The sequence below is a fragment of the Colletotrichum truncatum genome (assembly GCF_014235925.2).
Source record: "Colletotrichum truncatum strain CMES1059 chromosome Unknown Contig_0001, whole genome shotgun sequence".
In the NCBI taxonomy this organism is placed as follows: domain Eukaryota; kingdom Fungi; phylum Ascomycota; class Sordariomycetes; order Glomerellales; family Glomerellaceae; genus Colletotrichum; species Colletotrichum truncatum.
The window spans coordinates 607,777-632,051 of NW_027222398.1; the positions used below are offsets into that span (position 1 = coordinate 607,777).

At 52.9% G+C, this 24,275-nt stretch overlaps 4 protein-coding genes across 4 annotated transcripts; 2 read left to right on the forward strand and 2 right to left on the reverse strand.

Moving 5' to 3' along the window:
* Positions 1-1,378: 1,378 nt before the first annotated feature.
* On the reverse strand, positions 1,379-4,795 carry CTRU02_200152 (C2H2 finger domain-containing protein; the record flags this gene model as incomplete). Its single annotated transcript, XM_036723270.1, has 6 exons — positions 1,379-2,476; positions 2,620-2,748; positions 2,799-4,005; positions 4,070-4,174; positions 4,231-4,256; positions 4,307-4,795. The coding sequence occupies 6 exons, from the start codon at positions 4,793-4,795 to the stop codon at positions 1,379-1,381; spliced, it is 3,054 nt and encodes a 1,017-aa protein (XP_036585059.1).
* An 8,915-nt stretch (positions 4,796-13,710) lies between these two features.
* Positions 13,711-15,363, reverse strand: CTRU02_200153 (cholinephosphate cytidylyltransferase; the record flags this gene model as incomplete). Its single annotated transcript, XM_036723271.1, has 4 exons — positions 13,711-13,845; positions 13,915-14,311; positions 14,389-14,739; positions 14,822-15,363. The coding sequence occupies 4 exons, from the start codon at positions 15,361-15,363 to the stop codon at positions 13,711-13,713; spliced, it is 1,425 nt and encodes a 474-aa protein (XP_036585060.1).
* Positions 15,364-18,001: 2,638 nt separating this feature from the next.
* CTRU02_200154 (FAD binding domain-containing protein) lies at positions 18,002-19,669 on the forward strand (the record flags this gene model as incomplete). Its single annotated transcript, XM_036723272.1, has 2 exons — positions 18,002-18,471; positions 18,523-19,669. 2 exons carry the CDS (start codon positions 18,002-18,004, stop codon positions 19,667-19,669), a joined length of 1,617 nt encoding a protein of 538 aa, XP_036585061.1.
* A 1,348-nt stretch (positions 19,670-21,017) lies between these two features.
* CTRU02_200155 (pectate lyase) lies at positions 21,018-22,436 on the forward strand (the record flags this gene model as incomplete). The annotated part of the gene is made up of 4 exons (XM_036723273.1): positions 21,018-21,100; positions 21,204-21,739; positions 21,795-21,924; positions 21,995-22,436. The coding sequence occupies 4 exons, from the start codon at positions 21,018-21,020 to the stop codon at positions 22,434-22,436; spliced, it is 1,191 nt and encodes a 396-aa protein (XP_036585062.1).
* Positions 22,437-24,275: the final 1,839 nt, after the last annotated feature.

A 24,275-nucleotide genomic window follows, 5' to 3' on the forward strand; every position in this document is an offset into this window, starting at 1 on the left:
TCAGGTTCGACCTGGCATTTCCACGCGATGACGACAGCCATCCCCGACACGGCTGGACGTCAGGAGTACCGAGTGACTGGCGGATCATGTCGTGTTATATAATCCGGAGCGGCATATTGTTCGGACCCCTCAACCGCAAGAGAACCTGCCTGGACAACATCACCACCTGTTATCGACATCTTGGCCTCGAGCGGGGTTGGGGTTGGGTTTAACCAAGGCCCTGTTGAGAATCTCACGGAAACGGGAGGCAGTAAAGCTGCAAACTTGAATCACATTCTGGACACGTTGAATAAGAAGAAGAATGAATGCTACGATTCGCATGTTCTGGACATGTTGTTGTGTGTGGGCCTTATATTTCGTCGCCTTCTCATGTTTCAAATACGGACGCGGGGGAGCAAATGCCATCTCACCTTTACAGTCAAGCCTGGACATCCCGACACCCGAGTTATTTTTTTCCTCGCGGGATACACATTAACAGATGGAGCATTAACATACCCAACCCTCGATCGCTCCGTCAGTATTATTCTACGCCCATGTCATCGTTGTCGTATCGGACACGGGAACAAGTCGCCAAGCATCACCCCCCCCCCCTTTCCCAAGCTCTGATCCCCATAATAAACATACCAACCCATCATCCGTACCAACGCCATTTCAAATAGAAACCCTCGGGTTTCCTTTTGGTATTTCATAAGGCAAACGTCAGGTAACGTACCGTCCCCGACGGTCATGGGTGAATATCAAAAAAAGAACGGGGGGAAGAAATACGGTAAAAGCCAAAGAGCGCCAGTCCCATCCAAAATCCATCGCCATCACCTCTGTTCTGTTACGCAATGGTAATCTCCCATAACACCGGCAATCTCCGACGGAAGTGAAAAGCCTGGAAACGGGTGGTCTGCAACCTCGGTGCTATAGCCAGCCTACCGATGAATGATGTGGCAACATCAACATTCAAGACCAAAATATCGACTTGAGTACTAGGGGTATTTCTCTCGTGCTGCTGCCTCCTCTTCCTCTCAATCACATATCACTTATCCATGGTTACTTTTCTCCCATATCACGGCATAGCCCTTTAATACAATATATAGTGTACCAATGTATTGTTCCCCAATCCCTACAACCCCCATGTGTATATATATATGTGTGTATGCGTCTAAGAAATTCTCCACCATGCATTCGGCATTCAACGCCTCTGAGCCGGTCTCTCTGTCTGTGTCTCCCATCAAATGATCCGTCATTATTCATAAGTATACAATGCAAATAGGTATTAATGTTTCTTGGCCAATGCGGTCGGTGTGCTGTTGTGCCATATTTCAAAAGTCCGAACAGAAGAGAAGAAAGAAAAAAATAAAGAAGAAAAGAAGAAAATCAAAACCCCCTCTTAGAACCATTTCCAGTTCACGCCCTCCTCTAGCTTCTTCAAAACACCAACGGCATCAACGTAGAGTCGACTGCGCCCGCCGATGCAGTCCATGTCAAGCCATCTTCGAACCAGCGTCACAACGGTGATAGCATCCTTCTTGGACCGGAGCTTGAGGACGTCCTTGGCGCGCATACTAGCGACAGTGCGCATCCATCGTAGCGCAGAACTCTCGTCGCCTGCTTCGTTGCTTGTATTGTAGCCGTTTTCTTGACTGCGGTTGGTCCGATGTCCATAGGCCCAGCAGATCAGCGCGCAAACGTACATGCCCCAGTAATCTGAGATGTCGTCCTTCCACATCCTCGGGCGGCCCATCTCCCAGACATCCATCTCCTCATCCTCGTCGCAATCTTCGTCCGCATTGCCATGCTCCGTGAAGGCGCGGAGGGCACGGCAAGCAAACACAACCGCAACGGCAGCGTCACGGGAATCGCACCATTTGCTGAGGCGCTTCTGGTGCTCTGCAAAGGACTTTGGCTGGAGTACCTTTTGGCTGAAGATCCAGGAGTCACCAGAGACCGCGAGAAGGTCATGGAGGGGAGTGTGGTGGAGGGCAAGATAGGTATTTGCGACTGGGCATTCGGGGAAGATGTTGGCCATGCGATAGGTTTCGGGCTCTGTCACCTCGAGGGACACCTTCTCTGTTTCGTCTCGGGTGGGCAGGAGAAGTGACTCGAATGCCAGGATGATAGACCGGTCGAAGGGGACATGGGCGTTGATGCTTGTTGAAGATAGGGTATCTGGGTTGATGAGCGACAAAAGGGATTGTTCGTTAGAAGTATCACCCTTGGAAGCGACCATGGCAGACCAGGCGTCCGCGCTTGCCGCTTCCCAGAGGTCGTTAGTCGGGCCGGTGAGTGGAATTGGGGGGATGCCGCTGGCTGCAATATCGAAGTCACGGACGCGTTGTTGCTCCAGGTAGACCGAGGTGTGGCTGTCCAGCACGAAGCAGGCAGCGAGGAGCCGGCGGCGGGTCTCCATGTCGAGCCAAGTGTGCCATCTGACGGTGTTGGGACCAGTCATGGGCACCGTGCCGAAGATGACCGAGTTGTCGGATACCTGGAATGAGGGCTTAGAATGCTGTTGCTAGGAAGAAGATATCCAAAATAAAGAAGAAAAAACGAAATGATATCACTTAAGGCGAGAAGCTAGAAGAGAATGAAGTAGATCAAAGAATGAAATAACCACGGAAGGGAACTTACTCTAGAGTAAATCGATTCGAATTCTTTAGATGGCCTAATGGCCGCTCGTCTACCGCGGAAGCGGGCGAAGAACTCACACAGCAAAATCGATTGCATGACAGGCACATCCCATTGGAGGAACTGTAGATCCTGTATTGTCAGAAGAAATCCTTTTATCGCACAGGGTGGTTTGCACTTACGCGCCTGGATTGTTGCCAAGCATACTCATGCAATTGACTCCCCCTGATGCGATCCTCTTTGGCACTCATATACTGAGTAGCCACTGCAGCCATGGCACAGCGGAGCACGTCAACCTGCTCCGCCGCGGCCTCGAAGGTCCTTCGATGTACGATAGGAAAAACGTGGTGAACCTTTTCCCAGTAGACCTCAAGGTAGTTGGGGATGGCTTTGTATACATTTGCAGGAGGCAGAGGCAGAGAGCCTTGCATCAGGGTTGGGGCCGCCAGGAGGCCCAACGCCACCTCTTTCTGGCGGCCCAAGCAAGCTAGTGAGTTCATCATCCGGTCTGATGGTAGTGCCGTCGACGGAGTGACTAGAGTTTCAGAAGATTGAGCCGATGCCGATGTCACCGGCGGGGTCGGGCTACGAACAGTATTGGCAAACCGTGATTGTTGGTGGGGGTCGAGGAGCGTGTGCTCATCTGAGAAGCCAGACATGGATACGTCAAGTATCGGGAATACTTGGTTGGCGTTTATTTGCGGTGAAGTCGAGAACTGGTAGAACATTGGAGTTGTTGTCGCGATGGCATCGAGGTTGGCGTCTCTGTATGGCGGAAGAAGGTTACTTTGCCATTCAGTATTGGCTCTTGCTGTCGGCCAAAGCGCATTGCGACGCGAGTTGTCAGAAGGTGTAGAGTAAGTGCTGTCGGAAGCGGAAGACTGCCATCCAGCGTTGTCCTGAGTATGAGAGAGCTCCGGCGGACCGTCCGATGCAGGCAGTTGAATGCCGAGCCCGTGAGTCTGCAGGTATAATGGGGGAAACTCAGGTGTCGTGCGAGGCTGGCTGCTGTAGTCGACGGTAGAGAAAGTCGGGGTGGTATCATAGCCGTGGTTGGGCGAATGCTGAAGGATGGGTTGCTGCGACTGGCCAGACAAGGTGTAACCCCCGCCGTAGCCAGGACCACCGGATGAAGGGCGGTAGTCGTTGCCCATATGAGGAGACAATGACTTTCCCACGTCAGGTGCACTAATTGATTGATAAGGGCCCGAATTCGAAATGTTCGGCGTCATCGGAAGGTTTGAATTCGGAGTTGAAGTGTTTGTTGGGTATCCAAGCACAGGTGGTTGAAGTCCCAGGGCCCGTACACCACCTTCCAGAGAGCCGGCAGACGTTCGTCGGCTCTGGCTTGCACCTCCACTTCTCGATGCCCTGTCTCCTTCCAGCTCGCTGAAGTGAGTCAGTAAATGTAATCAATATTCAAGTCTTGTCCGAATAAAGGAAAAGAACATACTGTCGTTGTTGATGGCGCTCAAGTAAATCCTTGCGATGAAACGCCCTGTCGCATCCTGGCACAGAGCACGCGTACTGTGGGGTGTCGTGACTGAGCTGGTGTCGCCTAAAGCATATTTGTCAATCCAGTTGAAGCGGTTACGACGCCGCGCAATGTCTTACCTCAGGTGTTCCGCGCGAGTAAAAGTCTGAGTAAAGTCAGAACATGTCTTGAGTCACTCCGAGTTGTCAGGCTTACCTTAGGAGGACGGCAGATATCGCAAGTATGGACTTTCATACCCTTCTTTGCCCGACTGACCCTTCCGGTGATGGGAGTCAGTTTGACGGGCATTTCTGATCCGGACGGCGAGTGACTGAATGGCCTCGTGGGCGGAACAGAAGGGTCATATGCGCCAGATGATGGGCCGGCATAACCGTGTGCGTAGCTTGACGGATCCATGGTTTCGGGACTAACGTTGCTTCGTCGACGAGTAGTAGTAGGCCGGCCGGACGAAGACGACGGACTGGTAGAAGATTTGGTGGCCCGTGATGATGGACTGCGTTTCTTCGTTGTCGTTAGACTGTCTGGTTGTTCTCCGCCTGTCGCATAACCCGAGTTGTATGTTGGACTGGGTGCCAGATAGGGTTGGTGATATATGCTTGACGAAGCCGGGAGCTGGTCCTTCTTATTGGTATGGGAGTCGAGTTGGTCCTCATCGACGTTCATGATATCCTGGAGGCTGGCCATGGTTTATGGTGTCCACAACTGGGACGTGAGGAAGGTAGAGGAGAGGCAGAGCTGTGGTGACCAGAGTGGGAAAATGCAGAGGAATCAAAAGAGCCAAACTTAGTAATACACAGCCCAGCTGAGTACTCTCCTGGGAATAGAGCGTTCGTGCAGAGTATGGAGATGGAAGCAACCCCCAACGTCCAGACGCAGTGTGAATGGGGGGGCAGAGCAATCAGGGTCCAAGAAGGGGGGTGTCGGTGTAGAATGAAAGGCTAACTAACTGGGGGGGAAGGAGAGGCAGTAAGGTACGGACGGTAGGGCAAGAGTTGGGGCGGTTACTTGGACTGTCAGCCTGACCAACAAGCGGGGGGGGGGGTTCAGGGTTAGGTCAGTAGGTAGAGGTGCAGGCAAGACCGGATTGCAGTGCAGGCAGAGTGGGAGCAGGAACAGTTGGCCCTAAGCGATCTCCATATGCAATGGAACTGAACGAAGAATAGAGACAAAGATAGTGTTGGTGCTGTTGGTGCCGGTGGTTGGAGACATTGCTATATTGAGAAGAGGCAGATGCAAGTGCGCGCGAGTGACAGAAGAAGGGGAAGATGACAGCTCTTCAAGGAGGCTGTTCTCAGAGGCCTCTATCCCCCTGTCAGCTGTGAACATGGGTGCTCAAAGGTGTTGGACATGGAGGTTGCTTAAAAAATGCAAGGTACTCCTTCAAAAGGGTATTGACCGAGCTGGGGTTCGGTCACCCACCACAGTAAATGGCCTCGGGTTGATTGGTAGGGTGGCCAGATGCCTGTCATACGACTCAGCCCTCCAAGGCTGGTAGACGGGGGCCATGGGTCCCACGCAGCGTCTCCCCGAATTTGAATGCAATTTTTGCCGCGATGCTACGGAATGAGCGCGTCTGGGATCGTCTCGTCTGTCTCGTCTGTCACGACGCACGACGGAAAAGCCGCGGCAAGATGAGGTAGCCGCGGATGGAAACCATGGTGATGATGCCTCTTTTGCATCGTGTGTCCGTGTCTCTCCTCCTGTCTCAGTAGATCAAGACAAGATCGTGAAATCGATCGCATGTCGGCGAACCCCAGGCCCACCTAGTTCGCTGTCTGGCAGACGCCTCATTTCGCGGTGGTTTTGGACGTTGATAGGGCACATTGAGCGCTGACACAGGCCCTGCCGGCGGTGGAAAATGCTTGTAATGCAGAACAAGGCCGCCATTCCGTGGAGAGGGAGTGTGAGCCCTCAATGGGGAATAGCGACATGCGGTTATGGCGTCACCGTGTAGATACGAGAGAGAATAGCGGCGCCAGATGGAGCGCGGTCATTCCGTTTCCCACAGTAGCGGCCGCTAGCGTCCGTGGTGGAAAAGTGGCTGTGACTGCGTCTTTTCTGGGGGAAGTGCTGTAGAGACAACACAGCAGAGAGTACGGATACACTGCAAGTAAAAAAAAAAAAAGTCAGACGAAGTGAGGCGCAGCCGCGACCGTAAATCGAACCGTTGTTATTGCTGTGCATTGCATGAGTCGGTGTCCCTGTCCAACCCCCCCTGCTAGACCAGCTTTCCCTTTTGGGATTTTGACTTTACAGGGAATGTAACGGAGCAGCGAAGGCAGCAGCATAGTGACTGGCAGCCAACGGTAATAGGCAGCGTCGCACGCTCCGTCCAAAATGATGCCAGCTCAAACTCCCCCACTGGTCGAGGATGGCTGACTGCGTGATGAGGTCGCTTTTGCTCACTGCGACGACAACAGCACCAGCGGTGATGACGGCGGCGGCGGCGCATGTCTTGTTACTCTCGGCTCGAATATGATAAGCAACCACTCCTGCGGCTTGTAACTGGAGTCTTGGTGTCTCGATCTAATCTTGACGCATGTCACTTTCGGCCAGGGGGAGGGATCCCAACCGTCTGGCGTTCCATCACGGCGGCGCAAAGGGAGAGACATGTATGATGTCAGTCCACTCCGAGAGCCGAGGATGCTGACAAGTACTCAGTAAATTGAAGGAGTCGGCAATGATCAGCCCCAATTCAGGGGTTTGCGAAACCGTTTCCTTGTCCGTCATGTTTTCGACTTTGATCCGTATAATCTCACAAGTGACATTTTTTCACTGATCAACAGCAAAAGAAGCCGTATTTCGGAAGCCCGTGGGAAGCGAGGTCAACAACGGTCGCTAAAATTCTGACGTTCACAGTAATGGGGATTAGCCGAGCCGTTGGCTGGCGTGGCCAATCAAGAGATGATATCAGAGAAACGCCATGCAGCGTCCGGCCCGCTGAGAGACATGGGAGGGGCAGGGCGACGACAGGGATAGCCCCAACTCAGCGGGGATAGCAGGGGCTTAGACGCAGCCCAATAGCCCCATTGGTATTAAGGGCAGGACCACTTTGGCGGATTCCTATTTTTGTCCGTCTCGTCAACTTGGTGATGCTCAATATATCCCCATTCACAATCTGCTTGAAACGGTCGCAAAAGTGTATATCGAGTATCTGGGCAGCGAAATGGTGTGGTGGATATTTTGTGAGTGAGCACCTCAAAGGGAGATGAACACGTCGACGCTCAAGACACGCTAGAGACGACTTGCCTTAGCCTGGGCATGGGGAAGCAAGACCTTTTGGTGAGGCCCGACGTGGACGGTGGAGCATCCGAAAATGGGGCCACACCGACGGCTTGGGCCGACTGCAGGGACAACGGGTCCCGGTGGTAGTGTATCTCAATCAAGGGAGGGGAAGACGGGCATAGCGAAATGCGACCATGGGGAGAAATTCTTCAGTGTTTCAGTTTCCTGTTGTCCTTTTGACGGTAGGAAAAGCCCGTCGACATCTTGGGGTCCGAATCGGAGACATGGGTTCTCGGCTCGAGACGGAGACGGCCACGGCCCCTGTTGTTACCCACGGACAGCCGAGAGGATCACCTCCGGGAAGGGAACAATTATCAGGGGCTAATTGAGACCTGAACGGGTCAATTGGATGAATCGGGTTTGGGGGCCGGACCGACCGAACATGCCTCATGCGCGATATCTTGTTGAAACAGCAGTGTTGGTTGATTCAAGCCATCGAGAACGCAATTTTCCATCGCATGGGGATGGGGGCCTGTTTCAAGTTTCGGGGCATGAAGCTCATGTTGGAGTAATGAATTACTTGTTGGTTGTTTGGGTGCAGAGTAAGTGGTGCGAAAAACCTCACCACCAGGGCAAGGTGTCTTGGGGCTGAGCTGCAGTATCGTCCAAGAAGAGCGGGGAAAGCAAGCGGGACGGAGGAAGGATTTACGCCGATGATCTCGGCAATTTCACATTTTGCAGTTGGAGGATTCATTCCTACCGGATAGATTGCATTCGATCCTATTCGCCCTGTTCACATCGAGTCTTGTTATCGGAAGGAAGGAGCACAATCTTGGCCTTGCCTGGGCTGTGTGTATGTGCGTGAGTGTAAGGAGCCCCCATCAATTAACCGTGCCGCGGTTTCCAAATCGAAAGTAACAGTCTCCTACCATCTCGACACGCACGGGAAGGATTTTCTAAATCGACGCTATTCTTTCGGTTCCTGCTTTCACCTTCCTGAAGAATAATGACGGCCAAGAAGTCTCGACCTTCTACTAATAGACATCCAAGCTACCTCAAACTGCAGGGCCCCCAATTAACAATACCTTGAATGTGGTATTTGCATAGCATCACTTTTTTTTCCTTTTTTTCTTTTTTTTCTTTCCACTTACTTCATACAAGACGGGCCAACCTAGCAAACACCCCTGCGGCTTTATCGCTGAACTTTCAGCGTAACTTCCCGTCATTCCCATGATCTGATAACCATGAGGTAACAGCATATTGACCCTTCCGCGCTCTGTGGACACCATGGTGGATTCTTGAGAGCAAAACCACCCTTTTTGGGAATAAACCCCAAGACAAAACGAAGCTACTAGCAACAAAGATGCGGGATCTAGACTTTGTGCATGTGCATTGCATTCCCATCTACATGAACACCTTCCCCGCCAACGGCCATGTCAATAATTTCTCTAGTTGTAAGTATATCGTGGCCATCTGTCGCTTCCCTCTCAGCAACACCACATTCCGCTGTCGCTGCCTTACCAATTTCGGAAGTAACCCATGCCCCACTAGCCCAGAAAGAGCCTGCCATCCCTGATCTTTTCTGGCAGGGGCCGCCTAACCTCTAATGGGAAAGACCAGGGTCGGCGCTTAACCTAAGGTATTTTTAGTACCGTCTGAGCTCCGTCCCCGGCCTGATCCCGTCGGTTCAGCGTCGCTGCCACATCGTTGACATGGGGTGACAACCACACCAAATCCCCCCCTCCCCCCGGAAGACCAGCTGTCAACGGTGCGGCAACCCCATTTGTTCAAAGTCCGTTTGAATTAAACACCAGGCATGAATGTCGAAACGAATGCTTAACGTGGCTAATGCACATCAGCCTAGTGCTACCGCGATCCGAGTCTGATGCCAGCTTGCAAGTCGCACTCTCCATTGCGAACGAAAATTTTTTTGCGTCATGACATCGGTATGTTGCCGAGCGAGCTTCTGGAGCCCTACGCAAATTCCCCCCCCGCTCGCCCTTTTAAAGCGCCCTTTTAAAGTAGAAGGAAAGGGGGAAACAGACCCGCTTCAGCAGGATTTCAAGTCTTGTTTGTTTGTCATTTCGTACGTAGTACGTATGCTTCCCGGGAATCCTACGGTGCAACCGTCGATTACAATGCGACCTCGCAACTCACGCGGCGTGTATGGCATTAGAGAAGCTACGGATCCAATTTGGTACCTTGGCTGTCCATCGTTGACCGGTTTGTCTGCAGCCTGAACCAACCTACTGGTCCACACATTGTTGCTGCTGTCATCTGAACTTTTTGGCCGTCTTTTGCGGCAGCGAACCATGCGGAGAACCTTCTCCTCAACTAGTCCCACCCCTGATTTAGGCGCACAGCGGTGTTGCTGAGCTGTATGTATCCTTGCTCATTCACTACCTCGCCTTCTGCCATAGCCCGATCCACGGTGCATTGCATCTTCCCTTTTCATCATACTACAACAGTCACTGCATGTCCATAGGGCGAACAAGCCCCATGATCGACGGTTACGGATGCTATTGCTGTCGTCTGGCTGTTGCCCACAATTTTAACAGCCGAGCCTACGGCCGGTCATCCAGGCAGGATACAGCGGCTCTTTCCTCGGCTCACTGTCAGCAAGAAGCCATGAGGGAGGCAGTGTCACCAGTCACACCAATCGAACCAAGGTTGAAGATTACGGCAAATCGGGCGCCTACCATCATCGCCGTCTGGCTGCAAGTCATTAGTCGCTTCAAAGGCTTAACGAGCAGCTGTGAGCCATCTAGAAGGATGCTTTGCCGCCAGAAGCGCCGCCACGTTTATCTGTCGGAGATACGGAAGCTGTAACTTGCGTCATCAACCGTTCCAGACAATACTAGTTCGGCCACGAGTTGAAATGATTACATCGCTGCCTAGTGCAACCTCCAAGCAAATACTACCATGCTGCCTTTCGCTGTGGTCTAACGACTCAATTGGTCTACGCTTGATCAGTATCCGAGGGAGACGAGCACGCGGTCGCAATGTCGCTACATCGCTGTGAATGGACAAATGGGTAACTAGAAACTTGAGGCCAAAGCTTTTTTGCCGCAAGTCGGACCCAACAACGCGGCCCTGGACGTTCGTTCCTTCATGTTCCTGCTTCAGACTAAGGCAAGTTGACCATGTTCAGCACATGGCTAGGAGCCAATCCCATTGATTACTTTCCACCAATAACGCCACTTGCTGCGGACCAGTACCTTACTCAGCCAGGCATCAGACTACAGTTCGAGTATCGCCCTTTCCCACAACTCATCGATGACATAGATTGCATACGCTTTGCGATATGCACTCCACCTAAGTTTTGGGGGCAGTGCCTGGAACACCATCGACAAGCCAAGTCGCTCCTCTGCGTGGGGTAACACGCGATGCGGCTTGCGGCTCGCGGCTCTGGATATGCGCACTCCCTCCTGGCCATAGGATCAAACTCAGCCTTCCCGTCACGCATATCCCATCACAACCGGCAGACTCAGCCCCCCCAATACCCACCTTGGGTGTGTAAAGTCTTAGGACTAAGACAAGCCCTTTCTATTCGGATCGATGTCAACTGCCGACTAGGAGCGGGAACTCCTCATCCGGTGGAATCTTGAGTCTTGTTCAATGTTGCCGGCGTCTGGCGCCAAATTTAGCGCATACAACACTGCCAGTAGAGTGAGGTATTGCCTCTCTGGTAGGCGTTCGACCTCTCTCTGAAGCCTCTGACATCCTGGTCGACTCAAATCTAATGCGCCGTGCCTCGTGTTGAGCATGGGCTGAGTGTGCACATGCAGACCCCACGACACCATTCAGTTTCCATCATAATCGGCTGAGATTGTGCTCTACAGCTCAGATCAGCTTCAACCCAATTTGTCCATCTTAGCTCTCCTCGCGGCGGCTAGCAGATCGGATCAGAACACCATGAGAGCAATTCTGATGACTGTCAATGCATGATGTGCGTGACTTCACGCTGAAGAGCGCGTACCTGACATGTGCTTTACCTGTGCTGCAAGCTTGAAACCGACCCCAATGTGAGCTGAACGGAACTAATGATTCGAACCTCGTGTTCCAAAATAACGGAATCCTCTGAACAAGATGCCAGTTTACGGTACCCCTTCCATCCACGCCGAAAGCTGTGCCCTCCCCACCCCAGCAAGAGTATGGACCGATCGGAACACAGAGAACGGTTATTGCATGATATGATGATAAGCCAAGTATCATGAGATAGTACTGGCATCGCTGAAACAGTGTAATGGAATATGTCATCAATTTTCCCTTGCTTCAGACGACTACAACCCAAATACGCACCACAGCCTTCCTTCTGTCAATCAATGTCGTCAGCCTAAGAATACAGCCCTGATGGCCAAAGCCCACCCCCTCCATGACTTAACAGATATACTGTTGAAATAGTAGTGACCGGTAGATCGATAAGCCAACAAAGGCGGTCGTCTACGGGAAAGCCCTAGCGCCAACATTACATTAACTCCAGCCACCCGGCGCGGCGCCGCGCGCGCACGCCACTTCTCGGGCCTCGGAAACTGCGTCTCATAATTAAATGACCCATATTCCACCATGCCGTGCGTCTCGGCAGGCGGACCGGTGCGCCTCGTCGGACTTAAAATGATGGTACGGTTGTATCAATCTGCAGGGCATCACAGAGAGCCATGATGAAGAGAAACAGGGGGTGAAGAAATAGGCCGGAAGCCCGCTCAGACGCCCCCGTTTTGTCTGGAAAAGGTCATGATCTACCCAACTTTACTGCGGGTGGTTTGTTGGAGCCGGGGAGAAACAAAAAGCCCTCATGACTTGTGCCTGGCTAATCATACAGCCTTTACAAATTGCCTAGCGGGGCCTAGAACAAGGCCGGTTCTCTAGAGGAAGAGGGGGGAAAAGTACCTCTGCTTCCACGGAAACGGATGCGTGAAACTTGAAACATTTCGTTAGTTGTGCCGCAGAACCTGTGAAGAAGAGCGGAACCAACTGCATTTGGGGGCTTGCTCTCTTGATATCCCGTACTTATGGCAAAGGGCCCCCCCCAGTGCGGCTGGACTGCGAAAGGACGGCGATGTAATGGTCTCTGCTTCACTCGCGAATCAACCACCTCTCGGCGTCTACATCGCATCACATCACCAACTCGTTTCTCCCAACATGGTCACAAGTGGTTCGGGAAGCCAATACAATGAGCTCATTTTTTTTCCTTTTTTTTTTCTTTTCTTTCTTTCTTTAAGTCCAACGGCGTGACACACGATGTGATGCGATAACCTCCAACATCACCACCAGCAGCACCTTCCCCTTCCATCCCCTTCCCCGCCGCACCGTGATATTAATCCTGTCAAGTCAAAACATATGTAATTGGGGGCAACCGCTCGCCGCGCAGGGGCCAGTCCATCTCAAACAATCGATGAACGGTCCAACGGCGCGCCCGCACGGAGCTGTTGGTGGTTGCTGCTTTTTTGCGGCCCCAATGGCACGATCATGATTCGGGCCGGGCGGGCGTGGTTTTGTGTATGTGTATGTTGGCGCACGCACGCACGTACGCGGGGATGAGCGCGGGAAGGGAAGGGCAAGCGAAGGAGGGGGAGGGAGGGAGGGGAAAGAGGGGGAACGTGTGAGCGGGAAGAGACAGACGGCTCCTCAGCTTGTTCCATTTTCTAGGTACGTATGTATATGTGTGTGTGTGTATAGACGTAATACGTGTGCCTCGGCTTTTGAAGCTAGGTTCATCCCGGTGGTTGGAGCTCGAAAAAAAAGGTTGGGATGAACGGACTAGAGCAGAGCATTCTCTAGTTTGGTTGTCACGCGCTCTCTCTCTTGCGAGGAGGTAACTACGAGTCGTAGGAGTACGATAGGAGACGCGAGTTATAGACATGCTGTATTACAGATTGAATTCTCGGATACTGTCAGGTAAAGATGAATTTATAAGTTGAAATTTCAAACTTGGTCGTTTCGTTTCTTCGACAATTTGATTTTTTTTTTATTTTAAAAAAAAGGATAACATATTGTGATAACGCATCTTCTATTCAGTACCACGGGAGCGTAGAGAAGAAAGAAAGAAAAAAAAAAAAAGTCCCGGATGAAACGACAGACACACAAAACGCCATCGTTAAAAGAAACGACATAAAAAGCCCAACAGTAATAGATACACATTGCGATAGAACATTCCCTGACCTCATTTTTGTTTTGGTGAGCCGGCCACACACACACATCTCAACCCTTCATACTCTCCATGTCCTTCCGTTTCTTTCTCTCGCGCCTGGAGAAGACAACACAAAGAAACAAAACCCATCATCATGCCGCAAAATAATTAGGGGGGAGAAAAGGGGGGGTAAGAAGCATGACGTCCAAAGGGCGGGGGATTTTTTTAGATGGATAGACGGTTATTATGAAGCGCTCGCGGTGGCGGCGGAAGACTGCTGGGGAACGACGCGGCCACGGGGGCTCTTGCCGTCGCTCTCGGAATCGTCGTCGCTGTTGCGGTGCGAGGGGCTGTCCTGCTCTCTCCTGGACTTGGTCATCTGGAACGAACGTTAGCAAGAGGTTCATCATATGGGGGTTTAAAACCGGCACGGTAGGGGGGAACGCACCCAAGAACGGACACCACCGACGAGACCCAGGGCGTAACCCGTGATGAAGTCGTTGGACGTAGGGGCGGGAGTGCCGCCGGGTGTCGTTGGGGGAATCTCGACGCTGAGCTTGGATCTGCTCGCCGCGGCAGACAACGGGAGGTCGCCGTTCTGGATGTAGGACGTGCGGGCAGAGGGAGCGGGAGACTGCGGGCGGGAGGCAGGCCAGTACTGGCGCAGCTCGCGAGAGAGCTCCTGGCCAGTGGTAGACCAGTTGGTACGGATGTTATCGCGCAGCTCCTGGACGTGACGCTTGAGGTCGAGCTCGTTCTTCTTGAGCCAGCTAACGTTGAGCTCCTGGCGGGACGTGCCGCGCTTGAATTGACGGGCAATGTACTTCTCGTAGTCGCGGACGATCCTGGACGTGACAACGTTAGCATGTGTACCTTCTTTCGGAGGATATAGCGGTTATATGGAGAAGAAAAAGAAACGTACTTGGTGATGATGCCTGTCGTGCTCACACCCTCAGTGCGCTGCGTGACCAAGAACTTGCCGGCCTCCTTGATGGGTCTGTAAATGTCGTCGCCCTCGTCGGCGCCGTAGGGGATGTCGTCGTGAGCAACGTAGTCAATCTTGTGTTGCTCAAGGAACTCGGGAGTAACGATCCACGGGCAGTTCTCAATGACCTCGTCCACCCACTTGCAGTGACGAACGGTTTCGGCACGCTCGCGGCCGGAAAGCACGGTCAAGCCCTTGCGCTTGTGAGTGTCGACGTCGCCGGCAACACCAACGATCAGGTAAACGTCCGGGAAAGCCTTCTTGGCCTGCTCGAGCTGGCGCATGTGACTGGACAGGACCGAAAGTTAGCATTCATTCTACAAGGGTATGTGCGGAATAACAAAGCTAGCCTGAAGCTTGAGAAACGTACCCGAGATGGAACAGATCAAAGACACCGTCGGCGTATACTCTAACAGGCCTGCCCACGGGAGGGTCGTTGGTCCTGTAGCCGACGGGATGAGTGAGCTTCCCGATGGGCGGGGGTGGCATAGCATCTTCTGAAGCTCCGCCCTCCTTAATGGAGACCTGCTTGCGGTTGTTCTTCCGTCCGACGCGTTCCGCAATATCAACACTGGCTTCGGTGGTGTCGCTGGGCTCGCCGGGGTCGAGGGAGTGATCTTGCGCCGCCGTCGCATTGGCAGCAGCATTTTCGGGATGAGAGGAGCGCTCCGAGTTGGCGCGTTGCCTCTTAGACGGGTGGCCGCCGGCTGCAGATGCGGTAGAATCGGCCTTGCGGTGGCCAGAGATACGGCCGGACTCGGGAGCGGTGCTGTCGCCCTCCTCACCCGAGGCGTCGCGCGACGAGGCCTGGAGAGCGGCGTCAACGGTGTCGGCGGCGGAGGGCATTGTGGAGGTCGGGGCGGATGTGCGTTTGCGCTTGCCTGCTGCTGAAGAGCCTGAAGGGGAAGACATGCTGGGCGGGTTGAGGGTGTGGTTGTTTTAACAGGTTTTGTGGATGAAGGGCTGGCGGCAAAGTAGGAAGCGGTCTGATGCTCCGCGGGCGTGGAGTTTGGGGAACCTTAGGTAAGGCAGGGGGGTGTGTTCTATGGGTCGAATGAGGTGTTTGCTTGGTGATCGGCGGGTCACAGCGGATGTAGGAACGGGTTGATGTTGGACTCTGGAGATTCTATTCGGCGGGTGTGGGTGGTTCTCTGCCTTGGTTTTAGTTAGGAGGGGTGACGAGTGGTTGATGACGATGTATGTGATGTCGTGTAGGTTTGGGTAGAGTACAAATGGAGGGCACAAAGTAAGGACAAGACACAGGTCGAAAAAAGCTTGGCTCGGTTCGACAGGCCAGTAAGACGCACAGCTAGGTAGCTGGGACGGAATTGGATAGAAACTTACCGCTCTAGAGAGACTTCACAAGTTTACCTTTGGGCACCGGCGACACAAAGTTCAGCCAGTCCAGTAAGAGTAAGTGCTCGGGTGATTGGGTGATTGCAGGTTACTGGAGGAGAAGGAGGAGGAACCAGCAAGCAAGATTGCGCATATGATACGGATTAGACCTGCAGCTAGTGGGGTGGGAGCGTCTTGTCCGGTCGGCGGGATGCGGGCCACGGGGGAGGTTTAGGGAAGTTTAAGTTGGGGTGTTTAACGTATTCAAAACCCAAGTGACAGATGTTGATGATGGAATTAGGTTGACTGACTACACGTGTCAATCGCGGCTATCAGATTTGGTAGAGAGTTGCTAATGTGGGAAAAAAATCACAAGGGATACTTCTTGACCAAGAATCTTTTTTTTTTTTTTTTGGTCAAGTCGCGTGTCACGGTGGGAAAATGCCACGATGTCCATCGAGATTTCACCCATACACACACAAAATGCATACGCGGAGGAGCAACATGCCTGTCCTCCTCTCCTATCTCCCTTTTTCTCGGATTGCTCTTCGAAATTCGGGGAACCGGACAGGTAACCAACCCCCCTGCACTTGCTCCTCTTTTTGCCCCGACGGAGAACTGGGACAGTCCGAAAAGGAGAGGGAATCACAAGGAGATTTGTGCTGTGCTTGGTTGGATTTCGCCTTGCACATGCGTAATTGCCAGCGTTGTGCAAGGCAGTGGCGTCATCTTTGTGGCTTGAGCCCGACCAATGCACGCACAATTACGTCGGAGTGGTCGTGGCTTGCTAGCTCGGCCAATAGCTGCATGGGCGAGTAGGAGTTAAAAAAAATAAGAATAAATAAAAATAAAAGGTGCATCTAAGCGGGTCATTTCCACCCGGGCAGGGATGGTTCGAGATTTCTCAGTTCTGTTGGGGAGAAAGTGGGTTCTCTTCGCTCTAGTCGGTACGTACCGCAACCGCCCGTCCCATTAACCTGTTCCATGTGGGCAGAAAAAAAAAAAGGACCAAGAGAAAGAGAGAGGAACCGACGCGAACAGTGACAGAAAGTCGACACGTGGGCAGGTACGGTTGAACTCCGGTTCGATCCGACTTCTTCTTTGGAGATAGCAGCGTGACATGTCAGGTGACGAGGATCGGCTTTTTCTGAGCATCGGTCTACACTTTCCTGTAACACGATCGAGGCCTGTGCTGTAGCGAAGTGATTGAGACGAGACTCTCCTTGCATCGAAACGAATGGAAGATGCGGCTTTTTCTTTTGTCGTTCCATCGCCTTGTTTGTCTATTTTCGTTGTCGAAGGGGAACAATGCGAGGCGCATCGAATCAAATTTGGCCGGTTCATGCGGCTGACCCACCGCAAGAAAGCTTCTGCCAGAATGGAACGCCATGCATGGATCAACTGCCTTATTTTGATGATCAAGGGGACATGAGGCGGTCGACAATCTTGTCGAGGACACCTTCAGGTCGGGCTCTGGACCGGGAATCCGTCGTACGGTGTCGGAGGTGCGGGGTAGGCCGGTTGTTTAGTCGGCAGGTGGATACCGGACCACCGCCGACGTGGGCCGTGGTCGGAACCGAAAGTGACAAGTTTCGTGACTTGCAAGAGTTGCAACGCGGGTTGATACAAGGAGAAGTCCTATGCACCGATTTTACTTGATTTATCTTGCTTCTTCATCGGCGTACAGGATGCAGTTCTAGAATGCTCGGTCCACAGAGTCTTTAGCCAACTTCAGTACGGAGTAATGGTTATGTTTATGAGTAAACTCGGCTCAATGATTTTTTGTTAACCTGAATAATTTCCATTGTTGGCTCTTATTGACAAAAGTAAGAGTCATATTCCTATTCCATCAATAGTAGACGTGTGACCTTAACAACTGCTTCAAGTCAAGTGTTGTTGCCTCATCTACTCCATCAGCCCTGCCCATCAAGGTTCCCAACTTCAATGGAGCTATGAGAAACACCAAGACAGGGGGTATCACTATCTGTGATATCTTTCATTGGCTTACTCTGCCATTGTCTGCCGGCCATCAAGGTGTGTTCCAGAGAATGACATGCTCCCTCGTGACTCCATGACTGAGAAACATCCGGAGTCGGCAGTGTCGCCATGGTCATGTCAAAACCCCCTCTTACCCTCGCTGTCCGATTTTCCTTCAGATCACTTCTTACCCCGCGAAAATACATCCTTGAGTGAATTACTTTAGGGAAGCTTCGCCATGACTGAACAATTCATCCACGATGTTATCATCATCGGCGCCGGCCCCTGCGGCCTAGCTGTGGCTTCTCGTCTTTGCGAACACTCCCCCTCGGCCCTCTTCACAGACGAGGAGCATCAGCGCTACCACTGGATCCGCAAGTATGGACGCCGGATGCCGCTGAAGAACAGACGAAACGGCGGCATCATTGAGAAGAGAACGCCCAGCCAAAGCCAGAGATACTCGACTCTCGTTCTCGACGCCACGGGTGATGAGTGGCTGAACAAATGGAACCGCCTCTTCAAGACCTTTGACATCACCCACCTTCGCAGCCCCATGTTCTTCCATGTCGATCCAATGGATCGGGATTCCCTGTTGGCCAGGGCACATGAGCGGAACCAGGAAAATGAGCTCGTTGAACTCCGGGCCTGTGTTGGTAAGGAGATTAGCAAGCATCTGCGCAAAGCCAGAGTAAAGTCGCGGAACCCAAAGTAAGTCCTCTGATCCCATACTATATACTTAAAGCCGCTAACACGCCTTAGACAACATGCTGTCGTTGAGGTAGACGAACGAGACAGGAAAGACTACTTCACTCCACCGACTACGCTATTCGCAAACCACTGCGAATGCATCGTTGACCGTTACGGTCTCCGCGAGGGGCTGATCCAAAACGAGAAAGTCCAGGACATCGAGTACCGCATAATCAAGCACGTGTCTCCCGATACAAATCTGTTTGCAGTACACACAGACAAAACAATACACTACGCCAAGGCAGTTGTGCTCGCTGTCGGTCCCGGAAACGCGCCCACTATCCCGCCCGTCTTGGGCCTCAACAGCGTGCCTGGTTCGGCTCCCCCGCAAGCCTGCCACAGCATGCAGATTCAAAAGTTTCCGGACCCGGTGGTCCAGGCTAAGATTTCGGCGCGGAAGAGTACCAATGTGCTTGTTGTCGGTGGGGGGTTGACCTCGGCACAGCTGTCGGATCTCGCCATCCGAAGGGGTGTCACGAAGGTGTGGCATCTTATGAGAGGCCCGTTGAGGGTGAAGCCTTTTGACGTGGACCTTGCATGGATGGGGAAGTTTAGGAATGTCGAGCAAGCGTACTTCTGGTCTGCTGACTCTGACGAAGAAAGGCTGCAGCAAATCCAGAGTGCCAGAGGCGGTGGAAGCATCACGCCGCCGTATCACAAGAGGCTGAAGCATCACATCGCCAAGGGCTCTCTGGCACTGCACACCAACACGAAGCTGGTGGAAGCAAATTTCGATGAAGAGAAAAAGGTGTGGAATTTGCGGACTGAGCCGCCAGTAGAGATGCCCGGGATGGATTACATTTACTTTGCTACTGGTGTGCAGACGGATTACTCTAGTCTTCCATACTTGCAGACCATGCTGCAGGATTATCCGATCCACGGCCACGGCGGCATGCCGTGTATCAATGATGATCTAATGTGGCAAGAAGGAGTGCCGTTATTCGTGACCGGCCGGCTTGCTGCACTGAGGCTTGGTCCTGGAGCGGGCAATCTTGGAGGCGCAAGGGCGGGTGCGGAGAGAGTTGCATGGGCAATTGAGGATCTGATCCCAAATCGGACGGGTGAGACGTCAGATTGGGATGAAGGGGAGGAGATGAAGTTTGTGACGGGAAGAGGCAATAGGTTTGATAGTCTGGTGTCCGCCGGCGAGGACTGGTGAAGACATGTGTCGACCAAGAAACTTGAATTCTCGCTCATGACCAGTGGTTCATTGTGACTGTTGTAAGCGTTGATCGGCACGGGGCTGGCTCAATAAGAAGCATCACTGGGCATCTTGAGTCGGCGGCTATGATGTCGATGTCCAGCTTGCCATTCTTCCGGCCTTTGTTTGCCCGACCGTGTTAAATGAGGACCAACATATTTTCTCTCGTAGCGCACCAAACCGAGATTGGTTCTTGAATCTCTCTGGGCATTGTTTCTCAGCGGCTCAGCCAACGTGTGGTTTGTGTTCAGACTGCGGCTTGACCATTTCCCCTGCAGCAAAAATCTCCCCGCATATACCAAGGTGGGTTTTCCGGCGGCGCGTTAAATGAAGGACGGGGGCATGCGCCGAGTTGGCTCAAGCTCCGGACCGGGATGGCACTCCACCTCGCCCCCGGATTCATCGGGTCTCGGGTGAGCCAGTGTTCAGCGCTCTTTTCTTCTTGCTATGAATCATTTCAGGCTTTGACTCCTGTGACGGACAAACAATCCAATGTTTTCTTTTTTTCTTTCTCCGTTAAAGTTTACCGTACGCAAAGCGGCATTTGGCGTAGACGGCTATCTTTCCATCACATCTCATTAGTTCGTTGAGCCCGTCGACAGTTGCTCCACCGCCGCCTTGGCGCATACCTTGAAACGGTGCGCTTTCCCCGTTCCTGACAGTCAGCCAGTGAGGGGGGGGGGGGGGGGGCAAATGAGCCTCCCGAGGAGATCTACCATAGCATCCCCATCTTTCTTTTTTCTTTCATTTTCATTTCTTGGGTGATGGAGTTTTCTCTTGGACGCTGTTTCACCAGTTAGTGGGCTTGGCGGAGCCGCCCGGTAGCAACCGGATCGTCCAATATTCTCATGACACACAGGGTAGTGATGTCGTTTTATTGGCTCGCCGTGTCGTTCTCTAATGCCAACTTGCGTGTTTTCAGCAGGTGTCATAGAAACAGTAGGCCGTATCGGGAGACTCCTTCGTGCTGGTGGCCTTCTTGGCCCTGATGCAGGTACCCGCAGGTCATCACAAACTGACCAAAGGGGGCGACAGCCAGCGATAAATTTCCAAGAAATAATTGGAGAGCTTTCAGGTGAGGCTCCAGTTATCACTCTCTAGACCCAGTCCTTTGATTCTTGGCATCCTTCGAGGACTCCCTCGGGAAATGGTCCAACATGAAGCTGGATGAATAAATGGTGATGTCGAGCCTCTGTACTGTCAAGAATTACTCCCCCTTTTGCTGTGTTGTTTCTCTAGTCATTCATTTCTGTTTTTAGAGTGCATTCATTCATTTACACATTCGTTCTTTTACTTCCAAGCAAACATGAAGACCTCTGTCATTCTCTCACTTTCGGCGCTGAGCGCCGTTGCCGTCTCCCAGGCGACTCTTTACGGCCAGTGTGGAGGGTATGTTCTCTTTTCCTCTTTCCAAAATCACATCTTGTCCCCGTGTCTGCTGAAGATTTTTGATACCGAATGGAAAACATGAAGCTGATTCCGTCCTCAACAGGCAAGGCTGGACCGGCCCTACCACCTGTGTCTCCGGCGCCACCTGCGTCTCTTACAACGAGTGGTACAGCCAGTGCATCGCTGGCGGCGACAGTGACGAAACTGAGCCCGAGCCCGAGCCCAGTGCCGAGCCCAGCGCTCCCCAGGTCTCCTCTGCCGAGTCCACGGCTGCCCCTACCGCCGTCGAGGAAGACGACGACTGCTCCCCTGCCGTCACCGACCCCCCGGCTGCTCCGTCAACCGTCGACGAAGCGCCTGCCCCCACCTTCGTCACCGAGGCCCCATCGTCTACCTCCGAGGCCGCCGCCGTTACGGCCACTTCTTCTGAAGAGGACGAGGCTGAGCCTACCACCGAGGCCCCTGTTTCTGAGCCTGCTACCACTCTGGCCACCGCCACCAAGCCCGCTACCACAGTCATCGCCGCGCCTTCGGGAGTCACCAAGACCCTCCCCCAGGCTGCTGGTACCGTTGAGACAGATGCCGCGATTCCCGTTTCTGGCGAGTTTGACGGTGGCATGAAGCTGTACGACCGTAACCGTAAGTGCCCTTGCTCCTGTGAAAAACTCACCGCAGAGTGCTGACTGTGATACAGCCAAGGTCTGCAAGGACCAAAGCGAGACGGGCGAGAAGGACGCCATGTTCATCCTCGAAGACGGCGCTACTCTCTCCAACGTCATCATCGGACCCGGCCAGGCTGAGGGTGTCCACTGCAAGGGAAGCTGGTAAGTCACTCCTTTTACCTCACCCTTCCATCCACAACCCATCCCACTAACGAATCACCTAAACAAACAGCACTCTGATCAACGTCTGGCACTCCGACGTCTGCGAGGACGCCATCACGCTCAAGCAAAAGTCCGGAACCTCCAACATCATCGGTGGCGGCGCGTTCCACGCCTCTGACAAGGTCGTCCAGTTCAACGGCCGCGGCACCGTCTCCATCAAGGACTTTTACGTCGAGGACTACGGCAAGCTCGTTCGCAACTGCGGCAACTGCAAGGACAACGGCGGACCTCGCGACATCATCATCGAGAACGTCGTCGCCGTCGACGGAGGCGTGCTCTGCGGCATCAACACCAACTACGGCGACACCTGCACCGTCGCGGGCTCGTGCCAGAACGCCGGCAAGAGCTGCGACCGGTACACGGGCAACTCGTCCGGCGACGAGCCCAAGAAGATTGGCAGCGGCCCGGACGGCGAGTTCTGCACTGTCACGGGTCTGACTGAGACCTGCTAGATGGATGTGGTTCGATTTGGGGTGGTCTTTGGGAGTGGACGTGGGTGTGTGTGTGGGTTTGGATGATGGGGAGATGAGGATGATTCTTCGTGTGTGTTAAAAAAAAAAACTTTAGTGCGTATACCCTTCTTATGAGCAATCTCTTTGAATATACTAGCCCAAGGCGCTTGATGAGCTACAAATGGTATGACGACACGTGAAAGACGTCGATTGTGAAGCTTCAGTGTGAAAATGATCATCTATACAGCGAAACTGGAATAAGGCCTTACCAAACGAGAAAAGTGATTAGTCGAACTAAGTTTCAATATTCCAAGTAGATTTTCTCACAATTACATTTATAGGTTGAATAACAAGCTGGAAAATTGAATAGTTAGCCATGCCTCAGCTGGTAAGAAGCCAAAGAGAAGTCTGTCAAAACCTATTCATCGTCAGCGCCCGCCTGATACGGCTTCGAACATTCAAAGTGCCAGGTAAGAAAAAGAAACGTTTCCCAGCAAATCCGTACTCATAAAAGAGGACTAGGGACGCCATTTTCTCCGGACGTGGTCGGCACAGAGGTAGTCCGTAAAGCGGCCTGCGGTCCGCCGCGCCGGCAGCGAATCGGCACCCGGTGACACCCCACCCGCAATAGCCGCCGTGCCGCCGCGCCCCCATCCTCTTTGATCGACCGCCGACGTCAACAGCCGTCTGTCCCCACTGTATCATCCATCCAGCATGACCAAGGTCCTTTCAAAGTTTTTGGTGTGCCGGCAGCATCATTCCCACCGCCGATCGGTTTCGCCTTCATCACCCGCCCTGAATCGTGTGCCGCTGTATCCTTCCCCTTCGTATTATGCTTACTGGTAGAGTGGCACCCTCTGGCCAAGTATTCCAAGTTTCTTGTTCCTGCCATGCAGGCATGGCCTAATCTTTCCATGGCAAGAAAACTCAATCATGGCCATTTTAAGCCGTACCTGACTGGGCGGGCGGGCAGTCATCGTCAACTTCGGACAAAATGAGTGCTTCGCCTCACTTACCACGCACACAGTTCGTCGTAAATAACTTATCCGGGTTTTGGACGAATTAAAAAGAATAACAAGTACAGCTCAAGCTGTAGCTATAGCCTTTAAAGATCCGATATATAATATACTTCCGTGGGCGAATAGCTCTAGATTAATAAGTCCCCCCCGGATTTTGCCTTTCTCGTGTTTATTAAAGGCAAGTATATTACGGGCTATATTACCATCGAACTAGGTTGGCGAAACACCTACTCAGCACGAGTTTAATCTCTCCCTCACAAGTGAGGGGGTGGGACTCCCTTACCTTTTTCGCTCTCTCTCTCTCTCTCTCTCTCTCTCTCTCATGCGTCAGGCTGTAGGGTTACCACTGACACATGCATGGCAAGCTTACATCATCCCGAATCCGACATGCGAGAAATATTTTGCCCTCGGCGAGTTCGTCCGGAGACACCGACCATGTTTCCCAGTCTCATCCATGGCTGGCCATGCTGTTGGCCGTGGAAAGTAATTATCCACACACATGCGGCACGGCAGCTGGGAAGTGGGTGGCGCGGGAAGTCATGGTTGGCTCAGAAAAATGGTGTGTAGCAACACGGTCCAGCCCGGGATTGCGCGGACTCCGCCCCTGCCCACTCGGCCCGGGATTTCTATTGCGCTGCGGCCGAATCCCTTCCCCTCCCCCTACAGCCCGCCGGGACAACCTTGTCCCATTAGTCTCTGGCCTGACACGCGGGATCCGGGGGGGGGGGGCACTATTTTCGGAGGAAAATCGCGGCAGTGAACTTAACACCACCCCCCGCCTCATGAGGATGAGACGACGGAGGGAAGGCCGTGGCGACCA